This window comes from Amblyomma americanum, chromosome 4, assembly GCF_052857255.1.
Source record: "Amblyomma americanum isolate KBUSLIRL-KWMA chromosome 4, ASM5285725v1, whole genome shotgun sequence".
Lineage (NCBI taxonomy): Eukaryota > Metazoa > Arthropoda > Arachnida > Ixodida > Ixodidae > Amblyomma > Amblyomma americanum.
In genome coordinates, this window is record NC_135500.1 from 121,604,935 (window position 1) to 121,631,682 (window position 26,748).

The 26,748-nt window shown below is 47.8% G+C and overlaps 1 protein-coding gene across 1 annotated transcript; it reads left to right on the forward strand.

Annotated features, from left to right (window-relative positions):
- The first annotated feature begins 19,878 nt into the window (after positions 1-19,878).
- Positions 19,879-24,702, forward strand: LOC144128308 (antimicrobial peptide microplusin-like). The gene is made up of 5 exons (XM_077661625.1): positions 19,879-20,032; positions 21,895-21,956; positions 23,128-23,217; positions 23,786-23,812; positions 24,483-24,702. Exons 1-5 carry the CDS (start codon positions 19,951-19,953, stop codon positions 24,552-24,554), a joined length of 333 nt encoding a protein of 110 aa, XP_077517751.1. The 5' UTR covers positions 19,879-19,950; the 3' UTR covers positions 24,555-24,702.
- The last annotated feature ends 2,046 nt before the right edge of the window (positions 24,703-26,748 follow it).

Consider the following 26,748-nt stretch of genomic DNA (forward strand, 5'->3'; position numbering starts at 1 on the left):
GACATTAGCAGAGTATAACGTGACAGCCCAAGTAACACCCAGCGGTGCATAGTAGTGAGTCTAATTCCGCGAACTGCCAATCTCGATGTTTGCTCTAGATCTCAGGGTCACGTAATTTGCCATAAGCCATGAACACTTGGAGTCGATATCTCAAAAGCTCGTCTTAAAGCAAGTGATGTATTTAATGAACCAGCAATACCTGACAACAACATGAAAGGGATTTAAAAGTTCTTAGTGTAAAAACCGGATTTTTTTTTGATGCTGCACAATGTTGTACTGCCGCGGGAAAAGCTTCTTTTCCAACGGCTGAAAACCAGTGCGCCAAATGTGCAGTTTTGATTTCCTTTCTCTTTACCCGCCGCAGTGGCTCAGTGGTTAGAGCGCTCGGCTACTGATCCGGAGTTCCCGGGTTCGAACCCGACCGCGGCGGCTGCGTCTTTATGGAGGCAAAACGCTAAGGCGCCCGTGTACTGTGCGATGTCAGTGCCCGTAAAAGATCCCCAGGTGGTCGAAATTATACCGGAGACGTCCAGTACGACACTTTCTTCTTTCACTCCCTCCTTATCCCTTCCCTTACGGCGCGGTTCGGGTGTACAACGATATATGAGACAGATACTGCGCCATTTCCTTTCCACCCAAAAACCAATTATTATTATTGTTTTCCTTTCTAGCGTTCCTGCGATTGTTATTGCGCCCTGAATATAGATGTATGTTTATTTATCCCTCTATACTTGCTCGCTATCGTTGCCATCAGTATTTCTCCTTGCCATGTTCTGCCCGGTCACTTTTTCTTCGAGCAGATGCAGCTCAGGTGCTTATGACAGCAGCTGCCGCTACCAGCAACAATTTTTTCACTTGTAACCTTATTTTTAATTGATAAGTACAATTAACCACGGCTCAAATAAATTGCGCTGATAGCACGCCAAGCGGCGCCCCCCCGGAGCATAGAGAGACTGAGGTCATAAGTTCGCTGGACGTCGCTTTGTGGCTGTAGAATTTTTCCACAAAGAAGAATAGACGAGTCGCTGCGTGTTCTAATTTGAAATTACCTGCACAAGATGTTAAGCACACTAAGCTTGCTCCTATTGATAACTGAAGACAGTGGCTGAAATGATGAAAGGCCACTTCTGTCGCATCCTTATGATGACCATGCATTAGCTGTCCTGAACGAAGTTTTGTGCTTTGGTTTACGGCCGCACAAAAAGATAGGACAAGCAGAAGAAAACACAAGAAATGAGCTAGGCTTCTCCTGTCTGCCTTTCTTTTGTCGGGCTTAATTTCAAATACAGGCTTTATTTCAAATCATGCTGGTATCGATGGGGTAATTTTTTTCGTGGATTCCAGTCCAGTCGGAAATGTTGTTTTTGGAATATAACACTGTCTGCTTCCATATCATTGCGATTTTGGAAGGATCCGCCGAGAATGGGAAGAGAAAACACTCCAGACTTGAAGAAAAAAAGCAAAAAATAAAGACATTTTGATGTTTAAGCGGTAAGCATACTTAACACGTACATTTCGCTTGTAGTATATATTACAAAATGCTCCCAAAGGCGGTGCTATCGTCGTAGGCGCAACGCAGAGATTATTAGCAACATTTCGAAAACCGTAAAGACGGCTTACTAGTAGCAAGAATTAGTGCCAAAGCTCAACATTACTGGGGCAAACCAACAATGCGTGAGGTTATTTTGCCGGCGAGATTATTTTTATTTCCCTCGCTTGCGCTGTGCAGGAACCGTCTATTTGAATAGACTGGACCAGGTAACCATAAATTTCGAAGTATATTTTATATGATCGCATAGTTATTATCTATGCTTGCCCTAAAAGGAATGCACGCATGAACAGTCGGGAACACACGTGAACAGTGAGTGCAAAGGAACGAACAACAAAACCGGAATCTGGCCGCGCACTGTTCCTTCTGACTTATCGTGACCTACCGTGGATGCCGTGACCTTCAGCGCCCTTTTCTGTGCAACATGCACCACGCTGTTTTTTTTTTTGGGGGGGGGGGGGGCTGTCTTAAAGCAATCGAGGGAGTCCTTAGGAGCTGCCGCCGCGTAGCCAGCCTACGCACCTGGTTCCTCGGTACTTGGATTAGAAGTTCTATTGTGACGATTAAAACGTCCAGACTTTTTCGCCGCGTGAAGCAGTGTCAAGGATGGACAATCACATTGCATGCCTTGCAAGGCTGGGCCTGGAATGGTTGTGTCTGGTAAGATTTGGGCGCCTGCCTCGCGGCTTTCGGTGAGCAATATTTCCGGTCGTCTCGATCCAGATGCATGGTAATATCTTCACGGGTAGGAAATCCGGGTGTGGGCGCCGGGTTAGAGTTGCTTCTAAACTACGCTACCGTTATGATCGATAATATGCTCCAAACTCAGGAAACGGAACTAGAGTTCAAGAGAAAGAGGAGCGCGCCATCGCGAAAACGTAACACTTCGTTGTGAATAACCTGCATCCTTAAATGTACACTGACAGAAATGTGGTATTGAGCGCCGAAACATTTACCACGTGTGTTTTTAAGCTTTCGATGTTCACTGCTAGGTCGGATAGTTGCGTGCTTTTAACCATTTGCCGTAATATGAAACTTTGACGATTTCATCGGCTGTGACAGTGCGACAGAGTGACATTGTGAAAATTTTAGCCCATGAAGTTCACTTTAACATAACATTATCTCCAAGAAAGGTGCTTTAAAGTACCATTAAATCCCGTTATTACGAAGTCAACCGACCCCGTGATTTATTCCTCACAGCCAGTGCTTTGATATGGCGGTACGCGACTTTGGTTGTAACTGCCGCATGCAAACGAGCTGAGGACAATACTGAAGACTGTGGACAAAATACTACGGACAACATAGCTGGCGCTTAGTGCACCACCGATGTGCGTCGCGGGAGCCTTCAACACACGCACTTAACGTCCACCAGGTGGCCGAGTATACGTGCACGAACGAAAAATCAGCCTGGCCAACGTGTACTCGTGTATCTCTTTCGCGGCCCGCAGAAGCTTCAGAGCCCAGAAGGCCGGTCTTGGAGCAGTAAAGTCGCTGAAGGAAGATAGAAACCTATTCAAAATATTCATCTCAGTTTGCTAGGTACTGAAGCCGGTAAAGTTCGCTATAAAAGAGGGCATACCGCTGAGGTTTCTTCGCGAGTGGGCGCTATGATTGGCTTCGCCTCGTAACCATAACCACGTGAGTCACAAAACTACCGCGCAGGACGAAAATGTCTTGTAAAGAAGGCGTACTCCAAACCGAAAGTTTTTATTACGGGGATCTCGTGGTGAGCGGAGATTGTTGTGCTCTTTACTTTTCCGCCTCTTGGCCCAGTGAAATCTACACGACTTCTATGCTGCCAAGCACACAGAGTACACTGCCATATGGTTTCAATCGAGCGACTATGCTGCATGAAACTAGAGAAGAAGTGGGCGTTCGCAGTGGGCCGTGATGAGAAGGAGCTTGGGTAACGGCAATGACCTTGGTAACTTTGGCGCGCAGCCTGCCGCAGCGGGTCATTGTTCAGTGGACTGCGTACCAAATTTTGGACGATAGAAGGACGCGGCAGCGTGAATACAAGCGACGAAGCTGACGAACTGCGCAGAAAAACGCTCCATCAACGCCCTGCTTTAGACGGGATGTGTTTTCAGCGTGTTTTGTGGAGTGATCAAGAGAGGAGCCTACTCACAGGAATTTCGATCTGCCACGTCAAATCAGCCTGCCTGATGTCCTCGCGAAATTCATAACAATGTAAAAGCGGTTGGAAAGAACATAAAACGAGTCAAGTTAAACGTGCATCAAAATAATGCCCTTGAATGTGCAGAGAATATCATAAGTAGGAAATTTAACACAATTGTCTCCTCTCTTCTGACGTATGTTTTCGACGTCACGAACGAATCTTCAGTGAATTGTTCTCTACCGCTTATCATCCTAACTCTTTGCGATGAACAATGGAACGTCGGTCAGACTGCCTATTCCTAAAGATTTTATTTTCTTGTCCCAAGACGCATTTTTGCAAAGCTGCAGAAAGTGCATTTGAACAGCGATTTCTTTTTTACTTCAACTTTCATCAGGTACGGTGTGTAATTTTGATAATAAAAGCGGCCTTATCATTCCGGCCATGCATGAGAAAAAAAAGAATCTTCTCTGGGCAAAAAAGAACAAAATTCAAGATTGCTCCTTCATTCTTTTATATTTGTTTTTGTTACTTATTCTTTAAATGTAAATACTACGTTTCAGTGGCGCTTTCTAGCAATTTACCGGGGATGCGCTAGGCCACATTTCTCCAGAGCGCAGAGACACAAGTTTCCCATGCGTTTATCTTTACCCACCTTGGTGGCTCAGTGGTTAAGGCGCTCGACTATTGAGCCGGCCTGGGAATCTGTGCAAATTTCGGTTGTGTTTTTGTCAATCGTGGAGTGGGCCATCGCAAGTGCGATGGCGGCTCTTTCTGCCTCTGCAGGCGAATTAGTTCGGATAGTGGCGGCGGCCCCCGCACTGCCGTCTTCATAGGCAGTGACTGCCGTGAAAAATTCTACGTTACAATTTTATGCCGCCTCGACATAAAGGATATCGGAGTGGTTGCTGTCTGGTTTGGTGAAATAGCTCGCTCGAGCCTGCCGCCTACCCTGATGGAGGCTAGCGCTCATATTGCGCGGAAGGGGCTGCTGATACATGTGATCCTGCGTGCGCAGAGAAATCATGTAAGGTGTAGTATTTGGGGTGGGAATGGGTAGACTGAGATGAAGCGGTCGCAGTAGGCATTGTCCTGTTTCCGTGCAACTCAGGCGGACTTATTGGTTGGTACGTTGAGCCTCTATTAATTCGATCGGTCACGGTATTATGGGTACCAGTGGCCAGGAGACGTTTCGTGCTAACCGTCCGTGGATGACGTAGGGCGGAGGTGACAGCCGTACGCATTAGGATGTCTTCCTGTTGTGTTTGGCGCTGAGTGAGTATGTGGTATGGGAGGTGGTATGTATTATGCGGCTAATGATAATGCGATCTTGGTGCTGGTTAAAGATCCCAACGTGGTCAAAATTATCCGAAGACCTCCGCTACGGCACCTTTTTATCTCCTTCTCTCACTTCCACCGTACTCCCTTCTCTCACGGCGTGGTTAAGGTGTTCACCAAGAAATGAGGAAGTTACTGCACCGTTTTACTTCTCTAAAAAATCTTTAATATTCCTTGAGGAAGCGCGAAGTTCAGCAATACCTAGCCGGACGATGGCGACTACGACGAGAGGTACTACGTTTACGCAAGCGGTAGCGTTAGGATTAGTAGGGCGGCACCCGCTGGCATAGAACACCGCCGATCTCTCTAAGCTGTCCGCGGAGCGGTATAGGTAGCTAGCGTTGATTATCGCGAACTTGTCCTACCTTGAGAAATAAACCTGCATGCGTGATCTTGATTCGTTGCGAGCAAACTGGTCGTGTGACTGAAACCGACTTTGGGTGGTTTTCCTTGTAGGACCAAATAGACGAAGAAAAGAACGTCAGTATCATCTGAAATACCAGCCCTAATGAAAGAAGCAAACAAAGCTGTATACTAGGACATTATGCAAGCTGTACGCATTGCAAACTACTTTCATTCCGTCTTATATGACACTGATCTTGATATTCCGGTAAGGATTGGTTTAGGTTTGGTTTTATGGCGTTTGAATTCCCAAAGCGACTCCCAAAGTGAGTCAGGCTGTGAGGCACCCCGCAGGGGAGGCTTTAGATAGTTTCGACCACCTCGGGTTCTTTAGCAGTCTGACACAACGCGCAGTACACGGGCCTCTTGCATTTCGCCTCCATCGAAAGGTGACCATTACAGCCGGGACCGAACCCACATTTTTCGGTTCAGTTACCGAGAACCCTTAGCACTGAGCCACAGCGAAGGCCGATTTTGAAGAAAATGAAGGATGGGCCTATATATTGTTACGGTGTGGGATGCCACGGGGTGGCCACGGGCCCGCCCAGAGAAATATAGCAGCAGTACGGAGGAGAGCCGGCGAAGCACGACCGGCGGCGGCCAAGCTTTTCGTTCTATCTCCCTCGTGCTAGAGCCGCGCGCTCGCCGCTCGCGCTCGCTCTCCGCTTCTTCTTTTATTCCCGTATCACCTTTCCACCGGGGGGGGGGGGGGGGGGGGGGGGGGGGCGGAGAAGTCAGGCCGTGCTTTGATGCCGGGTTTCCTGGGGCGATGCAATGTGGGCTCGCAGATAGGAAACGGTCACACTCGTCGTTGAATTCGAAGTGTGTGAGCTGAGCGAAGGTGTCTGCAGTCGCCGAAGAAGGCCCCACACCGGTTAGGCTAACTTCAGGGAGTTTTATGCATATTGAGCGGCGATCCGTTTATGGGACTGCATTGCGTGGGGAAGGCATGGAGCCAGCAGGCGACGACGGCACTGATGAGGACCCGGTAGCTAAGTCGGAGTCACCGCAGGCGCCGTAGACATATCGCTTCATGTTGGAAACATGCTCTGGGAAAATGTGGTGCACACCGCATGGTCGATGCTCTGGCAGGTCTTCGAGGCGGTATGTCACGGGGCCGAGTCGGGCAACGACACGGTAAGGGCCGCGGTATCGGGGCAAGAGCTTTGCGGCACGGCCAGTCGCACGGATGGTGCGGCGAACGAGGACCAAGTCACCGGGCCGGAAGGGGGGATGTGGTGGTGCTGCCGCGTTGGCCGCTTGCACACGCGCGTGAGCCGTGAGGAGGTTGCGCTGGGCGTCGAGGCGGGCGGAATGAAGTCGTTGAGCAGATTCAGTTGGTGACGCAGTAGGATGGGGAAGGCCCAACTGCGCGTCGAGAGGGATGGAGGGCGTTCTGCCATAGACGACTGAGAACGGCGTCACATGCGTTGTTTCTTGCGCTGCAGTGTTGACTGCAAAAGCTGCAGCAGAAACAAAACGATCCCAGTTTGTGTGGGACGGAGCGACGTAGGATGCGAGTATATCCGTGAGGGTACGGTTAACACGCTCCACGAGGCCATTGCACTGCGGATGATTGACGGATGTAGTGGAATGCGCAATGCCGAAGGAGCGGAGGGCTCGCTCGAATTCATGGGACATAAAGCAGCTCCCACGGTCCGTGATGAGGCGCCGGGGAACACCGTGCCGAAGAACGAGATGCTGTTCCACAAACGCGACGGCATGAGCGGACGACGTGTCTGGAACGGGCAGTGCTTCGACCCACTTGAAGAAGTAGTCGATCGCAACCAGAACATACCGGTTGCCGGCACGCGTCTTCGGAAACGGGCCCAAATGATCCAGTCCAACCAGCTCGAAAGGTGAACTTGGTGGCGAAAAAGCCTGCGGGGGTGGCTTGGTTACACCTGTGGACGGTTTTCTGTACTGGCATGTCTGGCAGGACGCCACGTGTTCCTTGACATCTCTGGACATATTAGGCCACCAAAACCGCTCCGACACTCGTGCGTAGGTCTTGCCGCGACCAAGGTGACCAGCCGTGGGAGCGTCGTGTAAGCCGCGCAAGATTTGCGACCGCAGTGTTGCCGGCACAACTGGCAACCAGACGGGTGGTCGACCACGGAGCCGCTTCACATGACACAAGAGGTCGTCCTTCATTCGATAGACCCGGCGTAGTTGGCGGAGGCCTGCGCCGGCGGAGGTGCCAAGGGAGTGGATTATGGCAGCAATGGCGGGATCTTGCGTTTGTGCAGTCCTCAGGTCTGTCAAAGCCGTCACGGAACAAGGGTGGCGAGAAAGGAAATCGGCATCTTGATGGGCAGAGCCGCGCCGATGCACTATTGTGAAATTGTACTCTTGAAGTTGCAGGGACCAGCGTGCAATCTTGGCATTCAAATGTTTGGTGGACTGCAGCCAAGTGAGAGCGCTATTGTCCGTGACTATGGTGAAGTGACGGCCGTACAGGTATGGACGGAACTTCTCGACGGCCCACACAACGGCGAGGCACTCGAGTTCTGAAGAGTGGCGGCGGCGCTCAACGTCGGAAAGCTGGCGGCTGGCATAAGCTAGGACTTTGTGGTCACCAGACTCGTCTTCTTGCAGGAGGACAGCGCCGAGCCCATCTTGGCTGGCATCCGTGTGGAGGACGATGGGGGCCGATTCGTCGTAATGGGCCAATGTAGGAGGCTCGAGGAGGGCGTGCTTGACGTCAAGGAACGCGAGCTGTTGGGCCTGCGTCCAACTCCACGGTGCATTCTTCTTCAGCAGGGCGGTCAATGGAGCGCTGCGCTTGGCAAAGTCCGGAATGAAACGACGGAAATACGAAGCAAATCCAAGGAAACTTTTGAGCTCCTTGGCGGTGGTGGGAGCTTCGTAAGCTGTAAGCGCTTTTAGCTTTTCAGGGTCGGGACGGATGCCATGCCGGCTCACAACGTGACCCAAGTACGTCACCTCCGCGAAATCGAAGAAACATTTTTTTGGTTTTAAGCGAAGCCCAGCAGAGGTAAGGGCTTCGAGGACGAGTTTGAGGCGTCTCTGGTGTTCTTCAAATGTAGCCGCGTAGACAATTACGTCATCCAGGTAGACCAACGCCATAGTCCACTTCAAATGGCCTAAGACTCGGTCCATGAGACGCTGGAAGGTGGCTGGAGCGTTCGAGAGACCGAAGGGCATACGGTTGAACTGGTAAAGGCCGTCGGGAGTCACGAAAGCCGTCTTTTTTGCATCATCGGGGTGAACAGGCACCTGCCAGTAGCCCGAGAGCAGATCTAGCGTGGAAAAATAACGGGCCCCCTTCAGGCGGTCAAGCGCATCGTCGAGGCGAGGCAGCGGGTACACGTCGCAATTAGTAATAGCATTTAGCTTCCGATAGTCAACGCAGAAGCGGAGTGTTCCATCCTTCTTGCGCACAAGGACGACAGGGGAGGACCAAGGGCTACAAGAAGGGGCAATGATTCCCTGGTCAAGCATGTCGCACACGTGCTGCTGGATGACTCTCCGTTCGGCTGGCGCTACACGGCGAGGTTGGTGATGAACGGGCCCGCGGTTTTCGGTGTTGATCCGGTGTTGAGCCCAGGAAGTGCACCCGAGTTCACCGGCGCTGAGAGCAAGGCAACTGCGATGCTCGAGCAGCAAGGTCTTCAGAGAGGCGAGCTCCGCGCAGGTCAGGCTGGGTCCAAAGTTAAATTCTTCCCATGATAGGAGCGCCGGCGCTGGAGGGTGGCGAGGCGGGGCTTCAGGTTGCAGAGACGCCACTGGTGACCCGGGGTCCAAAACTGAGGCTGTACCCAATTGCGTGCCGGGAGTCAGCGCGAGAGGTGCGCTGCTGATGTTGAGTATAAATACGTGGGCCTCTCCTTTGAGCACAGGCAGAAGGCTTCGAGGGGAGGTCATCTGACGGGCTGGAGCTGAACACCGGATGGGTTCGAACAGCACGTCTGCTGTGACCGGACTGTCAAGCTTGGCATACACCCACGTTGCCGCACCCGGTGGCAGGGTCACGGCGGACGCCACAGTCACGGTAGTGACGTCGAACGGCTTGACTCGACACGGCCACTTCGTCGCGAGGTCACGCAGAGATGCTGAGGCACGCTTGGTCGCCGACACCAGGGACTGCCACAGGGCGACACCGAGGCTGGAAACCCGGCTAAGCCAGCCCGGCCCACAGAGAGTTCGGCTCGCCCGTGGTTTGGTTCTAGTAAAATTAAGGGTGACTCCGGCTTGCTGGCACCACCCGCACCCGAGGACCACTGGCCAAATAGGGCTGTCTTCGACAACAAACTCGGTGGAGATAGTATTTCCGAGTGCTGTCAGGTTGACGACGACACGTCCGACTTGCTCCACAGGGGTGCCGTTAAAAGCTAAGAGCCGGATTTTGGCGGCTGGCAGAAGCAGGTGGGGCGCGTTAGCAACAAATGATTTGTGCAGTACATTGACAGCCGCTCCAGTGTCAACCAAGGCCTTTACGTGCCGGTCAAGCAGGGCGACGTCGACGAGCACGTAAGGAGCATCAGTGGTAATCGGAGCCGACGAAAGGAGGGGACGCGGAGAACGAAGGAGTGTGGGGACGGACTTTATAGAACGGTGCCCCCGGAGTTCCGCCAAATCGTTTCCCGACGTTGGAGAGCCGGCACAGTCCCTCGCGTAGTGTCCCCGCAGGCCGCAGCGGAAGCAGGTCATGCGGACGTCGTTACGCAGGCGTCGGATAGAGGCCGCAGTTGGGGCTGCGGACCGAGGAGCCTGCACCCGGACGCTGCGCTCGGCAGACGGTGGCGACCCCCGCGTGGCCAGCAAAGTCAATTCCGCCTCGATGGCGAGCGCCATGGCGGCGCGGACGGAATCAGGACGGCCAGAGCGGACCAAGCGCTGCACCTCGGGGAGTCGGATGGCGTCGACAAACGCCTCGGTGCCGACCAGGGCCACGGCGTTCTGAGGCGCTCCCGGCAGCGACTGCAGAGCCAGGCGCTCAATGGCGGCGGCGAGGTCCTGGTACGTCTCCCCGGGCTCTTGACGGCGGGCTCGCAGGCGGTGGTACTGCACACGGGGTTGACCTGAGGCACCATAGTGGTCGGCGAGGAGGCCCGCCAGAACAGTGTAAGAGCCCAGCTGGTCGGGCGGCACGTTCTGCAGCAGCTCGGTGGCGCGGCCCCTCAGTTTTGCAACGAGCATCCATGCCTTCATTTGCTCGTCCCAGCCGCTCGCCGCCGCAATACCGTCCAGCTGGATGCGGTAAGCATCCCACGAGATGGTGCCGTCAAATGTGGGCAATTCCACAACGTCCAACGAACACTGCGGTGAGGACGCACCCGCGCCGAGCACGCCATTGGCGGCCACGACCGCAGGCCCAGCGACGGCAGAGCCGTAAACAGCGGCGGCGGGGACGCCCAAAGGCACCTGACCTGTGCTCGGCTCGGCTGGCACCAGGCGACGGAGTTCGCGCCGGAGAGCTTCCATCTCCCCAGCCTGGGCAGTCAGACGGGCCTCCCATGCGTCCATCCGTTGGGTGACTGTATCCAGGAGGCGCTCAACACCGGCGTCCGGCTGCTGCGAAGAGCCGAGCCTCTCCGAGCGCCTAGGTCTAGCGGCGCCGGCCGCCGCGTCGTCGGCGCTATCGGCTGGTGGTGGACTCCTGTCGTCTGGCACGTCGGGTGCTTGATTCTGGGAGCGGGTGAGTGGCATGATCCCACCGCTGCCACCAAAATGTTACGGTGTGGGATGCCACGGGGTGGCCACGGGCCCGCCCAGAGAAATATAGCAGCAGTACGGAGGAGAGCCGGCGAAGCACGACCGGCGGCGGCCAAGCTTTTCGTTCTATCTCCCTCGTGCTAGAGCCGCGCGCTCGCCGCTCGCGCTCGCTCTCCGCTTCTTCTTTTATTCCCGTATCAATATGTACGTAAAAATCCTTATAGAGGGATAGCATCATGCATTCATGGAGATCCTGGCCCATATCCCACCTTTCAAGTTTATCTGGCCCAAAAAGAGCGCATGCCCAACAATTCTGGAAAAAAGCATTTTTCAGCACGAAACCGTTTACGAACCCAGTTTTTTCATATATTGTAATAATAAAAATAATAATTTGTTTTTGTGGAAAGGAAATGGCGAAATATCTATCTCATATATCGTTTTACACCTGAACCGCGCCGTAAGGGAAGGGATATATTGTAAGATTTCACTATTACGATCAATATATTGGCAGATCACCCGAAGACAGTCTAGTATTTTTTTCTATTAACGTTTTTGCTTGTAAAAAGCGTTCCCGTTGGTTTTCTAAGGCAGTCTTATCTGTTCGATGCGATCGATGGAAACACTCTAAAAGAAGGTTTTGCTATGTATCAGAAGAATAGACCATTGTCTTCAATATTTCCATAACAGTGTCTTACAAATCTCCAATTTTCAATTTTTTTTTTGTCCGAGGATGTTGAACGTTGCCAAGTCGAGGTTACCCTCAACATTTAAAAATAAAGTACAAATGCTAGCTCGGAACTAATCGATGGAACAAGAACATTGTTCTGTATTGAAGCCGTCGATGAGAGTAGACTCTTTATTGTTTCGAACGATAAGAGAAATGCAAATTCAAAATCCGAAATTCATGCCTTTCTCTTCGACAAATATTCGTGCCTTTTGCTTCAATAAAAGCATAGGCTTGCAGTATGCGAAGTAGGTGGCTTAATTAGGTAAACCTTGCATAGTGAGTAGTGTGAACTGGCCTCGAAACTCTCAGTTGTGAGAATTTCTTCCGGATTTTCACTGAGTACTTTTATCACGAAGTTGTTCAGAATATATTTCGCTCGTATGTGGTCGCTTCGCTTGACTCAAGAAATGGATTGAACACACATTGGCTAGTTCAGCCAGTGGCGTTACTTCGTCCCTGAAAATAGTACATGTTCAACATTCTAGACAAACATTTTGAAGATTAGAAAATTGGAAGGTACTCTTATTGAAATATTGACGGTTATGGTCGATTCTTCTGATATGTAGCAGAATATACTTTTTAAAGTGTTTCCAATGACTGCATCGAGTAGTTAAAGGTGCGCTGAAGAGGAACCTGAACACGCCTTTTAACCGCGGGAACACCATTTAAACGTTCCGAGCATTCATAGAAACTTAAAATTATTGTCCTGTGTGACCGATTTCTTTAATTTAAATCGAATGAACCGTCCTGGCTCCCACCTTTTTTGAACTCAATGCTGAAGGTAGGAGGAGTCAACCAACGCGTGGAGTGCCTTTCAGCCAGTCCTGTGGCGGGTTCGCTTTCGCTTTCATTTTGTTTTTTAGGTTTCTGCGGATAAATAGTTTAAGTCGCAGACAATATAGCCGCGAATTAGGCCAACATAAATAAACATACGCGTGGACTTCTTGATATACGAATCACTCCGCCGATGGCAGAGCGGCAAGCCGCCACGGGACTGGTTGAAAGGCACTCCCCGCGTTGGTTGACTCCTCTTACCTTAAGCGTTAAGTTAAAAAAAAAAGGTGGAAGTCGGGACGTTTAATTAGATTTCAATTAGAAAAATCGGCCACACAGGACAATAATTCGAAGTTTCTAAGAATGCTCGGAACGTGTAGATGGTGTTCCCGCGGTCAAAAGATGAGTTCAGATGCCTCTTTAGGGCACCTTTAAGACTGTCATAGAAAACCAATGGTGGACACTTTTTATGATAGCAAAAACGCTAATAGAAAAAAATATGAAAGTCTGCCGTCGAATGACCTGCGGAAATATTGATTTTTGTAGATAAATCTTACATTATATAAAAAACTGCTTTCGTCAATGGTTTCCTGCTAAAAAATGCTTTTGTCTAAAATTGTTGGGTATGAAACCGGAAACATTGAACTCATAAAAACAAGTCTTGAAATCCAGAAATTCAGTAATATGTTTGTTTAAGAAAAATATACTTATTAAATTTACCTTCCGACTACTTATCTCGCTCTAGAATAAATGCTTTCAGAAGAAGTCCGCACTAAAGTATGAACAGAAGTCTTAATAGCGTCGAGCGAAACCAGATATGGGGGTGACGGGAAATTGAGGCCAGCAGTTTGGAGTGATTTGGCCAGCTGGTAAGCAATCAGTCCAGGAAGCTCTCCCTTTTCGCGGCGCCATGTCAGTCTCAGAGGGGGTTAAGTGGAAAAATGCTTCCTCGATCTACGCGGAATTTATAATTAACCACAGCACGGTCCAGTCGTGTCGCCGAGAGCTTGGCTTTCACCGACTTCCGATTGTTTGAACGCCCTGGTCAGATTCAAGAACCTCGGCCCTTTCAGCTGTTATTTTTTGTCCGCATCTAATAGAGCGTTGTATAGAGGGCTGAATAGAGAGGTTACATATATTGAGGCCTATGTAGAAAATTAAAGCAATGCCTTTTCGTTGTTCACATTTTAATGAAATTGGCCGGGAAAAGTAAGATTTCTTTAAGAACCTGGACACACACACTATTGCTGTTTTTTTTTTGCGTCATAATATGATATTCCTCCTATAGAAGCTTTGGCATAAAAGAAGGAATATTCAGAATAATTTGAGCTGTCATCTAATGAGGTTATTTTTTTAACGTTTGCAGTACACTGGAGTGCGAAAAAAAATTGGCAGGACGGTCATGAAACCTTTCGTGAGAAAATTATGACAGGAGATGGATTTAGTCCGGATCATTAATTTGGTGCTTTTGTTATACTGAATGGTTTTACTCAAAGCCGCAACTTCACACGCGCGCAACGTATTTATTCTAGTGGGTTGACGACTGGTGGGGAGGGGCTGGTGAGCACTGCTTCTAGAAGGCAGCTAGTTTTCCCGCTGCCTTTTTGAATTCAATTTCGCCTTGGCTTTTTCTTTCTTCTGTTGCGTGGGTTTTTATTGGGTGGAGGCTTTTTGGTGGCTGTCACTTCTGGAGGGAGGGGCCTCGCTGACTGAGCTTTCATTGAGACGACTTTCTCCAAGCGCCACTGCCAAGGTTACGGCAGAATGTGAGAAACACAAAAAACACAAAAATATGGGGCGCCATCAATATTTCAAGCTATATAACAACCTAAGGAAGAGTTTCCTTTTGGCGATGTTGGTAGGTGTGGGTAAACATTTATTCACACAAAAACCGATCAAGCAGCGAGTTTCAGAAGCCGGCCATACCAGACACACTATAACGCAATTGGCGTATTTCAATAAATCGTGTGCGTTGTTCGATGCCTCTGCTACATGATGTGCAGTGATCAGTTTCGAATATACCGTATCAGGTGTCCAGTATTAGGCGTCCGTTATAAGGTTGTCCAGTACAACAGCTCATTGAAATTATTTTTACACGTACCCCACCTTCGCACACAAGGTGTACAAAAGAATATGGTTCAGATTTTCACGTAATGTGGCAGGTGTGCTCAAGACTACGCGCATACCTGAGGCGTTAATGACCTCTTAGACACTGTAAAAATTTCCTGACTTTTTTGACAGACTTTGGGAGAAAACAATACGTATGGCTAAAAGGTTTGGTCCTTTTCGATACGGTGTGCCTTTTCGCGGATCTACTTATAAAAGAGACTGGAATGCAGGTGCGACGACGCTGAATAGTGTAATGTTTTTTTTTCTGCTAACTATACTAATAAACCCCTTTAATGTTCGGGCCATACATTTAGGCAAAAATTAGATAAGAAGTGGCACTGAAGGTCCCAAGTACCACACGCTGGTGGGGGCCCTGGTGGCTCCCACATAAGGAAGTGGGGCTGGAACAACCCTTATAATACATTCATCAGCTCCCTGCGGAGAATAAGTGGGTCAAACTGAACTGGGCTTGCCACTTAGATATTGCAGGACTCCCACATTGGTGTTGCTAGGGCTGCCTCAAGCCACATTCCTATATCTAGCCCAAATCGGCCCCTTGTAGGGTGTTTGAGGGAAGATGGAAAGGGAATGCGGGCTCTATGCTGAAAAAACCTTTGCTTGCCGAAATGGGGCAGCCCACACAGAAATACTGCAGGTATCACATACGCCGTAGTGGGGCTGGAAAACGGGCATGCATAATGCTGCCCACACCGATTCGTGTCGTGTATTAGAGGGCAAATACAACGTCAGTGTAAGCTCAATATATTCACTTTTTATAACTTAGTTACAGCCGCTGTTTGTTTCTTTGAATCTCCGCTAGGAGTGAATAATTTGCAACGTCTCTATTGAGTTTCAGTTTGACACCGGCATAGATGCGCTTAATTTCGAGCGCACCATCAACACTATGAAAACCATTCGTACGTTTTCATTACATAGCGCTGTACAGAGGCTTCATGTCTTTTCACGCGATATTTTGTAACGAAAACTTATTCATTGAGTGGAACGCAAAACCAACAAAAAGGAGTTTCAGCAAATGTTACAGATTTTGAGAACGCATTTTATTCAGTAGGAAGCAAACTAGCACAGTGTTCTTTATGAGCTTGCCTCATGCGTCCTCAACAGCACTAGACAGCCTCAACACTAACTAGAAAATAAAACCATAGCGTAAGATGCGAGAAATTAGGCCTCACGAAAGGGTGCTACTCAGAATCCGTGGAAGCGTCCCTAGGAGAGGCCTTTTTTGTGATTTCCACTTGTCATAACAAACACGCAGTGCGGATTGAAAGTTGTGCTATATTAGTTGTCGTTATGTTTGTAGACGATCAGATCAAAACATTCTTTCTGTCAGTGGTGTCCGGGGTGAAAGAAGAATAATAATAAAAAACAAGTGCATCGCTGCCGATCGAGCAGTAACTTTCTGAGTCATCGGTTTGCTTCGATGTAATGAAGAGGAAAACAAGTATTCCGTTGCGCTACGCAAGAGGAGTGTCAGCCACCAGAAAATTGAAAACGAAGCTGAGAGGACCTGAAAGCTGAGACGCCGATTTCAAGGGCGGAGGCGAAATATGAGAGCATTGCGGCACAAGCAAATACTGACCCATCCCTCCAGAGCGCTTTCTTGAAAACACCAGGCAGAAAATTAAAGACTGGGGAAACAAAAAACTACGATCCTGGACGACAGACCAGTTCATCTACTGCTGACGACCAGGAGCAACAAAATGTTGCTAATTTTTTTCAGCAACTGACATGTGCACCGACCAATGACTCTGAAATAAACACACGTCGGGACATCAGGTATTTTTTGTATTTACTATTATTATTTTATACACAAAGATGTACATGAGGATAAGAGAAAAGCTGTTCTTGGGCGGGTTGAGGAGCCGTAGGCCCCTACGTAAAGTGGGTACAAAAGCCTGAAGAGAAATTTAAAAGTTACCACCTTTGCTCTGCAAAGACGTCGATTTGGAGAACCTATTATTATGTGCCCGTGCACCAAGATAAAAGTTACACAGGTAGTAGATAAAAACATTCTTGCAGAAAGATTCTAACCCAATTTTAAACAGAGACTTAAGACGGAGCGTTATTTAGAAACGTTGTTTCTTACAGTGATTTAATGATTAAGAAGACGCTATAAATTATCTTAGAGGAGCTGGTGCATTGAGATGGGGATGAAAATTACTCAAAATCGAAGTTTACTCATATCACACGAAAAAAAAAAACGCTTTCCTCTGACTACGAAATTGGGGAAAACTATTTGTCGAACGTTCGTACTTTAAATATTTACGACTGATTATTCTGCATGATCTGAGCTCGCGCACACATGTGGAGGAGGACTGCTCCAAACTGTATCGAAAACTGGGCTAATTGAGAAAAAAATGCAGCATGCACCAAAAAACTTGACGCTAGTTGCGTACAAGGCATTTATTTGCCCATTTTAGAGTGTGCCTTTTCCGTTTGGAGCATTGACCATGTGTACTTACGAGGCAAACTAAAAAATAATTCAAAGAATCGCAGTGGACGCTCGCCTACTGATCCGGAGTACCTGGGTTCGAACGCGACCGCACCCGGCTTTCAGTGGAGGCGAAACGCAAAGGCCCCCATGTGCTGTGCGATGTAATTGCACGTCAAAGATCCCCAGGTGGTCGAAATTATTTGGAAGCCCCAACTACGGCACCTCTTTCTTCCTTTCTTCTCTTAAGTCCCTCCTTTATACCTTCCCTTACGGCGGGGTTCAGGTGTCCGCCGGTATGTGAGAGAGATTGTGCGTCCTTTCCCTTCCCCAAAAAACAATTTTTCAATCACCGTTCGTTTTGTTTGTTCGCGTTATCGGACAATCGAATATGTATCAGACATGCTGAAATGCTGCGATCTGGAGCTGTTGTTAGAAACATGCCGAGAGAAACAACGACTCAAGTTGCTTTTTCAGATAATAATAATTAGTTTTTGGAGAAAGGAAATAGTGCAGTAGCTGTCTCATATATCGTTGGACACCTAAACCGCACCGTAAGGGAATGGATAAAGGAGGGAGTGAAAGAAGAAAGAAAGAAAGAGGGCTGTAGTGGAGGACTTCGGAATAATTTCGACCACCTGGGGATCTTTAATGTGCACTGACATCGCACAGCACACGAGCGCCTTAGCGTTTTGCCTCCACAAAACGCAGCCGCCGCGGTCGGGTTAGAACCCGACTTTTTCAGATAACTTATTATTTATTATTTATTATTTATTTATTATTAGTTATTTTTTCCGCGAACCCGCATCGAAAAACGTTTTTGCATGGCTGTGCGCCTAAAGTCATCATCATCATCATCATAATCATCAGCAGCCTTACTATACCCACTGCCTAAAGTCCTAAATCTGGTTTAGTATTGCGTTCCTGCACAACAGAGACCTCTTGGGATAATAAAAGTACCATTGCTGTTCACCCGACGCTTTTTGTAACTTCTCCACCCGTGTAAAGTCCTAGGCCGCTTGTACCTATGAAGCTGCGGGCGCACAAAAAATGTGCTGCTAGTTTTGAAAAATATTATTACTAACCACTGGAAAGGAAGCCACCCACTAAATTGCGACAGTGTTTTCAGTTGCCACAGCCGGGACCCTGGCGGCGAGCATTGGCGTTAGCCTTGTCTTCAGTGGCAAGGGATCGAATGAAATGAAATGCCGTAAGGTGTACGTGTCGGGATTTCGGGGCACGCTGAATGCGCACAGGCGACCTAAAATCTAAATTGTTCCAACACATCTATCAATGACAGCCGCTAAATCTGCCTTTTCTCGTTTCAGTTTTTGGCTTGCGTAAAAGAAAGAAAAACCCAGTTTAAGTTAACAGGGCCGAATTAGATTATTGCTCATACGATACTCGAGAGTCGGGAAGCGACTAATGCGCGCACTGTAGCGAAGACTGTGCCCAGCGAAGACTAAAATCACAACACGATTACTGCGTGATAGGGCGACGCCACTTTATCGTTAAGGCAGACTATTCCCTCTCACACATGCTTGGCGGGATGTAAAAACGCCCCATTTAGCAAAGGTAGGTGTCCGACGATGTCCAGGCGCTCGTTCATGAGCGACTTTGAGTGAATGTCCGGAGACCTGCCCACCGACATCAGCTTTCTTTGGGCGCATCGCTTCTTCTCCCACGGAACGCCTCTCGATTTCGACGGAAGCGAAATGCATGCTAAACCATGCATGTGCTGTGCTATATCACTGTACGTTAAGGAACCTCAGGGCTTTGAAATTAGCGCGGAGTACAATGACGAAACCAATACGAGGCAAGAATTGGCTGTAGCCGCCAGAAAACTACGTGTGCTTCCTTGGGACGCTGACGGAGAGGACGTTTTCTCATAATGTACCCCGCATGAACCACCCCCGCTAGTAAACGAGTTTGTGAACATCTCACCAGTTCATTTTGTTACTTTATTTGTTTACTTTTTACAATTTGGTCTTTATGACGAACATCGTGCTACAGAGGCAGTGTGCCTCGAGTAAATTTAGATACCGTCATTCTCTTACTTCTCTGCGCCATCCACGACGGAGTCCTCCACAACGGCGTCTCTCGTTGTACACCTTCAACTCCGGGACGTTAAGCCGCCCTTTGAGCAACCCCAGAGACGTTTCTGCGATTCAAGAAAACGGAGTGTGCCCGCGCTAAAGATGAAACTAGCGAAAACAGGACGTTAGAAAAGACGGGCGAAGTTGTAAGATGCCAGCGACTGCGGAACAATAAATGAAATTTCTCGACTCTTGCGTCCTCTGGTGGCCACCGCCTCCACCGCCTTGCCGTTTAGTTGTGGAACCCCTCCGCACGCTACGCAGCCGCGTGGCTGGCATCAGACGCGAGGAAAGCGACAAAGCGAGCAGGTGTTGCATCGCTTTGGGCAACGGCCGTGGCTTCTTTAGGATCGCCGCCTCCTCACCCTCGCGATGGGAAGCGGAGAGTGGAAGTGCTGACTAAGCGCGAGGCTTTTCACAGCACGTGCTGGAGTCACATGAGCGTGGTGTTTCCTGGGCGGGTAACGGGCTCAGCCATTGGGGCACCTCGGACGGGCAATCGCCACAGTGCGGCCAATCAGGGGAGGGCCAGTGCCTGTGCACGTCTGTTTTTTTTGTGCCTTTCTGCACCCCACATGCGTCCATCATTACTTTGTGAAAGCAAGAGGTGCGGGAAGCGGGTATATAAGAGAAGCGGTGTCCGGTGTGTGTCAGAACACCTCCGAGCAGTCTTGTTTGAGCTGTAAGGTAGCCCCCAATAGACCACTCGCCATGAACGCCGTCTTCGCCTCCTGCCTCCTGTTCTTGGTCGTCTTCGTGGCCGCTGCTTCCGCTCATCACCTGGAGCTCTGCAGTAAGTTCGGATGCGGCGACCTTAGACAAGTGGTTTGCGAGACGATCGTCCTGCAGATCCCCTCGCTATCTTTGTTTGCCAGTTGTAACCCCTGTGATTGCCACGATATTAAATTACTTAACGACTTTCGAACACCAGTGAGATGGCACTTTAAAGGCAAAAGAATAAGTTTCGCACTTGCGCTCTTCGTAACCTAAACATAGAGCAGGCACTGTCTTTTGTTATGCATGAAAGTTCTTTCACAATCTATTAGTTAATTCTTGATTGCCTTGTTACTTAATTTCAGTTTAAAAAATTGAACGGTGCGATTTACGTTAAGCACGAAGCAATTTATTAATTTTGGGCATGTTTTACTACTGCACAATAACGAGGTATAGCCGTTAAGCAACGTGATCATAGTTTGATGAGTTTATTGCGAAATAATTAAAAAACCTATGTGAAACGTCTGTAGTGCTACGTGCGCGAGCAGAAAAACACCTGCTCAATATAGCAGCCTCTTATTCACAAGTTTGCAGACCACATGGTTTCTTTCTGGGCTCTGAAGTGCTGGATGGAAAACATTCCAAACGCTTGTAACCTTTGGATGATAAGATCGAACTACTTTCTTCCTCATGGCCTCAGAGCTTCGTAGTTGCGCTGCTGCTCTGTGAGCTATCTTATATTGCCTGGAAAGAAACCGTGTAGCCAGGGAGGTTGTGAGCCAGAGTCTACGTACTCTGAGCACGGAGGAGAGGGCTGAGTCGGGCTGGTTGGTTCATGTTAAACGGTACGACAAAACAGCGCTGATGGGCGGGACGGAAGAAGCGCATGTGTCTGTCTCTGCTTCCGTCCCGTCCGTCAGCGCTATTTTGTCGTACCGTTGAACTCCGAGCACGTGTTTCAGGGCTGCATAGGTCCGTGACAAGCCTAAAAACCAGTGGTATTTTTGACCGCGCTGCGCGTCACGAGAGCGTCGAATTTTGAATGCGTGTGCTACCGTGTCAAACAACGATTACTCACCCCCTTCAGAAGGCCGCTTTTGAGAAAACACGAAGAACCAGCTGTACAAAGTTCGCACATAAGCGATCAGTTCATGTTGTTCGAAAATATTTCTGCTGAAGCATATGAATTTAGTGAACAAACTTTGGCATGTGTTTGCCCGGGAAGAGTGCGGCTTGTGGCATAAAGAAACTCTTTAGTTTCGATTGGCGCTCTGACCGCGCTTTTCAAGCGGAAGAACCTGTGAGAGCTCCAGAAGACAACTGTCAACATTTAGCTGCCAAGAAAAGAAGTCTACAATTCTCGCTTATTCTACATTTAAAAGAATGGCTTTTGAGGAACAGAAGTGGCGCACATTTATGTTTAATATCCAGACATAAGTTTGAAACTGAGATGGATAATCATGCGTCATTTCTTTTAGTAGCTTTCAGTATTCATTATGCACCTGCAGACTTTGCAGCCAGCAAACCCGGATACGGTAAGGTAGTGTCGTGGTAGATAACCTGCGATCTGCATGTCTATTGAATGAGGGATCAAACATGTACGCAGTGACGCAGAAGAGATCCCAGAGTGTTCTCCCTGTAATATCGTCACATTTAAAACTCATTTCTTTTTCTAGCCGCTAAAAATTGCCGCCTTTTATTGTCAGACAAACGGTAAATATTTTCTTGCTTCAAGCAAAAGCGTAAACATTTGAGCCAACACGCTTTTGCAGCGTGTCGTTCAGCGAATGTGTTGTTCATGGCTGGAAAATTAACAATTGCATAACAGGAGTAGAATGATACTGAGACCGAGCGTTCTTGTACGAAGGGTGATTAATTGCCCCCCCCCCCCCCCCCCCCCTCCCTTCCCACTTCTTTTTTTCTTTTGCCTTCCACCTACAGAGAAGAACGACCAGGTCCTGGCCACGGAACTTGATTGCATTAAGAACATAATCCCGCCGGATGTGAGTTTGGAGCATTTCCTTTAGCAGAGGCCACCCTTAGAGCAGTTTAGGCAGATCCGATGTAAATTTGAGGTTTGCATGTTAACTTTACTAAGCCGAGGGTGCTGCGCTAGAAAGGTACAAAACCATCGCTTGAGTCCCCTTTTGCCGAGCTATGAGGAACCCACTGTCTTGTCGGAAAACCCCCATATTACGATAAGGTACTATTAGTAAAGTACAAATTAAAGACCCGCTTCTTTTTCCGCGCTTATCGCAAAATGCGTTGTCGGAGTCAATTTCTAGGTCGAGTTTTAGCAGACGCTCTCCTGTTTACCACGCCCTTGATTCCTAAAACCTATAAACAAAATGATGCATCTCGCTGACGATAACATTCGAATAACAAATGCACTAACTTTAGGTAATCGCCTGCAAACATATTATTAACCCACGCGCTTACAGACGACGTTTTCGTGCACTGTCGACAATGATTATACAAGTCAGTGAACAAGACTATCCACACGCTATATTGTACGAAGGAAGACAACATATGCATAAAAAGTTGACGGAATGAGAAAAGAGAACTTGCAGGGATACAGCAGCTTCGTATGGTGCAGGTTGGGTCCTAGTTAGGATAATCAGAAGGTGTCTTCCGCCTGACGTCACCTGACTGGTGACGATGAAGGAAGATAGTAATAATAATAATAATAATTGGTTTTTGGTGGAAAGGAAATGGCGCACTATCTGTCTCATATATCTTTGGACACCTGAACCGTGCCGTAAGGGAAGGGATAAAGGAGGGAGTGAAAGAAGAAAGGAAGAATAGGTGCCGTAGTGGAGGGCTCCGGAATAATTTCTACCACCTGGGGATCTTTAACGTGCACTGACATCGCACAGCATACGGGCGCCTTAGCGTTTTTCCTCCATAAAAACGCAGCCGCCGAGGTCGGGATCGAACCAGGCAACTCCGGATCAGTAGTCGAGCGCCATAACAACTGAGCCACCGCGGCGGGTGAAGGAAGATGAAAAGAAATGATGTAGCGCTGTGGCCGTTGCGCTGATAAGATAACATTGCAGGAGTGTTGCTTTATTCTAGTACCTGCACCTAATGTCATAATTTATTTATGGTGGTGTTTCTTGTCGCTTACTATATTTCGTTCTCTTTCTATATCTGTGTATTTTCTCATCTTTCCAGACCAATGCTGCCTTCGACACCGCAGTCCAGGCGTTGGGCTGCACCGACCGCTCTTGTGCCATGCGTAAGATGTGCGAAGGAGGAGACCTGGTCAGTCGTAGCGAAAATGTTTTGTATTCGATTTTCCTTTCGAGGCTAAAGAGGTCGTTGCTTAGGTTAATGTCAGCGAGCATAATCCAGTCACTTGAAGATATTGGAAGTAGACAGCCTGGTAGGTTAAAATAAGAGCGAAAAAAACGATCGCTTATCTAATTGTAAGAAATGTAAGGCTAACGCCTAATTGTGTACTCATAATTACAGCCAACGCAATTTATTGCAATGCCGATATGTATTGTTATTAACATTAGCTGTGATCAGCAGAGCTAACTATAATGCCAACCTCAGCCTGCCGCTTGTCGCAAAGCCCTAGAGATGGGCTGTTTTGGTCACTATATATTCTGACATGTGAAATCTAATGCCTTGCAGAACCAAGCATATTGGTCTTTCTTAGCAGACATTATTATATTTACTGCGTAAACGAGCCGACACATACCACAGTAGCTCAATTTGTAAACTTACTAGAAATGTTTGCAAAAAATGTTGTTAAAAAATGGTACTGAATTTGGGGTAAGAATCGCTGCTGATATTTGTCTTCTGCTTTTTCTTTTACATAACTTAGGAGAAAGCCATGTCCCAATTCTTCACTGTGAGTATATCTCTGCTCAATTTTTGTGTATTGATCTGAAGTTTTTGTGTCATAATATGAAAGCTATTCCATTTAAAGCAATCACCGCTGCCCGTGATTAGCACAGTTTCTGTCTCCGGTTAAATGTAACCAATTGATCAATGCAAAATTTACAGAAATAACATTATTTTCACCATATAGGTGAGTTGTGCATGTATCTGCAAGCTTCTGTGTTTAAAAAAAAAGAATGCAGCACATAATGAACTGAATATGAAGGAAATTTGTGTTTTGTTTCGACCTTACATAAAAATGAAAATCACCTCTCAAGCGAAGGGTAGTAATTAATATTCTTGCGGAGAACTTAAAAAAAAAAACAAGATCGCATGTTCAAAGCAGTCTTTTGGAGTTATTGCAGAAGATGTGCTTTTAACTCAAGTTTTATGCATCACATCTACCATAACCTATAATCCATCATAATCCTCTTTCTTTTCCTCCGTCCTTTTCCCAGTGGATTGTAGTGGGCCAGATAATGGTCCCCGAAGTAGACTTAATTCTCTCCCCTTCTCACCTCAACAAACCCTCTGTCTCTGGGCAAGGAACTCCTTGCACACTATGTTTTAAGCCGAACACATTCCCGATGTGATTCTGGCGCAAAGCACCTGTTCAAATGCCACTGTGCTTTTCTCTGCAGCCCGAGCAGATTGGGCACGTCCACGATGCGGCCACTGCTTGCGACCCCGATGTCCCCCACGGCCACGAGTAGGAAAAGAACACTACACGCACCCATTGTTTACGGCAACTACTTCTTTGAGCTCTCACAGTTTTTTTTTCAGCAAAGCTTGGTACAATATGAAACGACGCACATCTGTGAGTTGTAATTCGCGAGTATAATAAATGTTTTGCACTGTTGACCAATCTTACTTGGAGTGGGGTTTTTTCTTTACATGGCTTCGTGGATGTTAAATTCGCGAGCCTTGCCTCAGCCGCGCGTATTGGACTGCACACTAAAGTCTCTGAGAGGGTTGCAAACCTGTTTTTTGAAGAAGTTGGCGCGGAGCAACGAGGACAATCGAGACAAACAAAGACGTCTTTGTTTGTCTCGCTTGTCCTCGTTGTTCCGCGCCAACTTCTTCAGAATGCATATCAACCAACTAGCCCAACTTTCTGCTCTCCTAATTGCAAACCTGTGTCGGAAGCCATTTAGGCGTGTGAAGCTAAGGATGCTCGCATATGTTCCACGACAAGGAGTGGTTGCGATTTCATTCGATACGCCATTTTTTCCTTCCGAGAAAATTTCGGAACACTAATTAAAAAAACATTTTGGGCTATTGTAGTGTAAAAGTGCTAACAATGTGAATATTTTATGATTCTAATGCTTTCGATTATGTAACATGATTTAAATTTTTGCAGGCCTCGAAAGGAATGCATCAGTAGTGTATTTCCTGTGTCCTGGAACCAAAATCTCACAGTTCTGTTGCTGCTCACCTGAAAGAGAAAAGACTTTCATGAAAAATTTGGAAAGAGGCCTGCACATGTCGCCTCTTAATAAAAGCTAGCCTAAGGTAACATCTCGAGTAAAAAAGATTAGGAGAAAGATTAGACGCTAAGAGTAAGAAAGATTAGACGCTAGCAGTCTTGCCTGGGACTCAGTCTCGGAACGCATCTAGGCGTCTGGAACTAAGCGATCCTTACGCACACAGTGACAAGCAGTGCAATAGAGCTAGCTCTTGGGCAAGTTGGAGCATCTTGAAACAATAGGAGGGGGGGGGGGGGGCTGCTACCAGCGGATACAAAAGAGGGAAGTAGAAGTAATGACATGCTTACATAAGGTCTCCCGCAATATCAGCAATGTTCCGCAAAGGCAGGGTTTAAGCGTTGTGTTTTCCGCACCTTGCAAACTGGGTGGCCTCTGCGCGATATTTGAAAACGAGGGGAAGAAGAAAGAGGCGTGTAAATAAATCATGTGACGCCTTTAGTTGAGTGCAAGATTGGTGTTGTTTAACGCATTCCGCTGGCCTGTGGAAAAGCTATGAAGACAGGCATGTGTGTTAATAAACGCTGGCAGGAACATAAAGGATCCTCAGGAGGACGACACATAGAAAGGTATTTGAACCTCATTGAACCAGCTGCAAAATTGGGAAAAAAAACTGTGCCAATGTTGGAGCGTTTCACCATACTGGGTAGGGGAAGGACCAGACGTTAGCGGGAAATCTTAGAAGCCTTTCATAGAAGGAAGCAGAAATAATTATGTACGTTGCACGTCCCTGTGTTTAAGAAATTTGCCTATCCAGAGGGTAGATGAGGGCGATAAAAGCTGTCTAATGCGCGAGTCATGGGAGTTGGTTAAAATGCACAAGCGTTGGATGCTTTGTACGGAAAATGTATGTTTCTATAAAGCATGGTTGAAAGTCCAGCGTCCGTCGGTGTCTGGCGTCTCTCTTTTTGGGTACGCGTCTTTTACATTCGCTGGTATCCCCGTTTTGTTACAATTCCGACAAGCAGTGGTTCTTCTTTACTGAAATATATAACCTTGAGAAAGTTCCTGTAAACTGCGTTTTGTGCTACCATAGAGTTAGTAGTACTAACCACGTGAATATTCTATGATTGCAACGCTTTCGATGATATCACATGATTTAAATTAGTCAGGACTCGAACCCAACGCACTAAGTTTAATGTATTTTATTTGACTTGAAATCAAAACCGAGTATTTCTCTCACTGCTCGGCTGAAAGGGAAGGACATTACATGCAAAATATAGAAAAAATAGTCCATGCCACCTCTTTAATAAAGCTAGGCTAAGGAAATCTATCCAAAAAGAAACGATTAGAAGCATGCCTGGATTTGAAAGGCGGGAAAAAACTACTATTCACTTTCAATGCTCCTGCATTTGAACTAAATTACAGTGCGAGTTAAAGTGCCGTACACGAGATGGCGCCGACCGGACATTCAACGCGAATA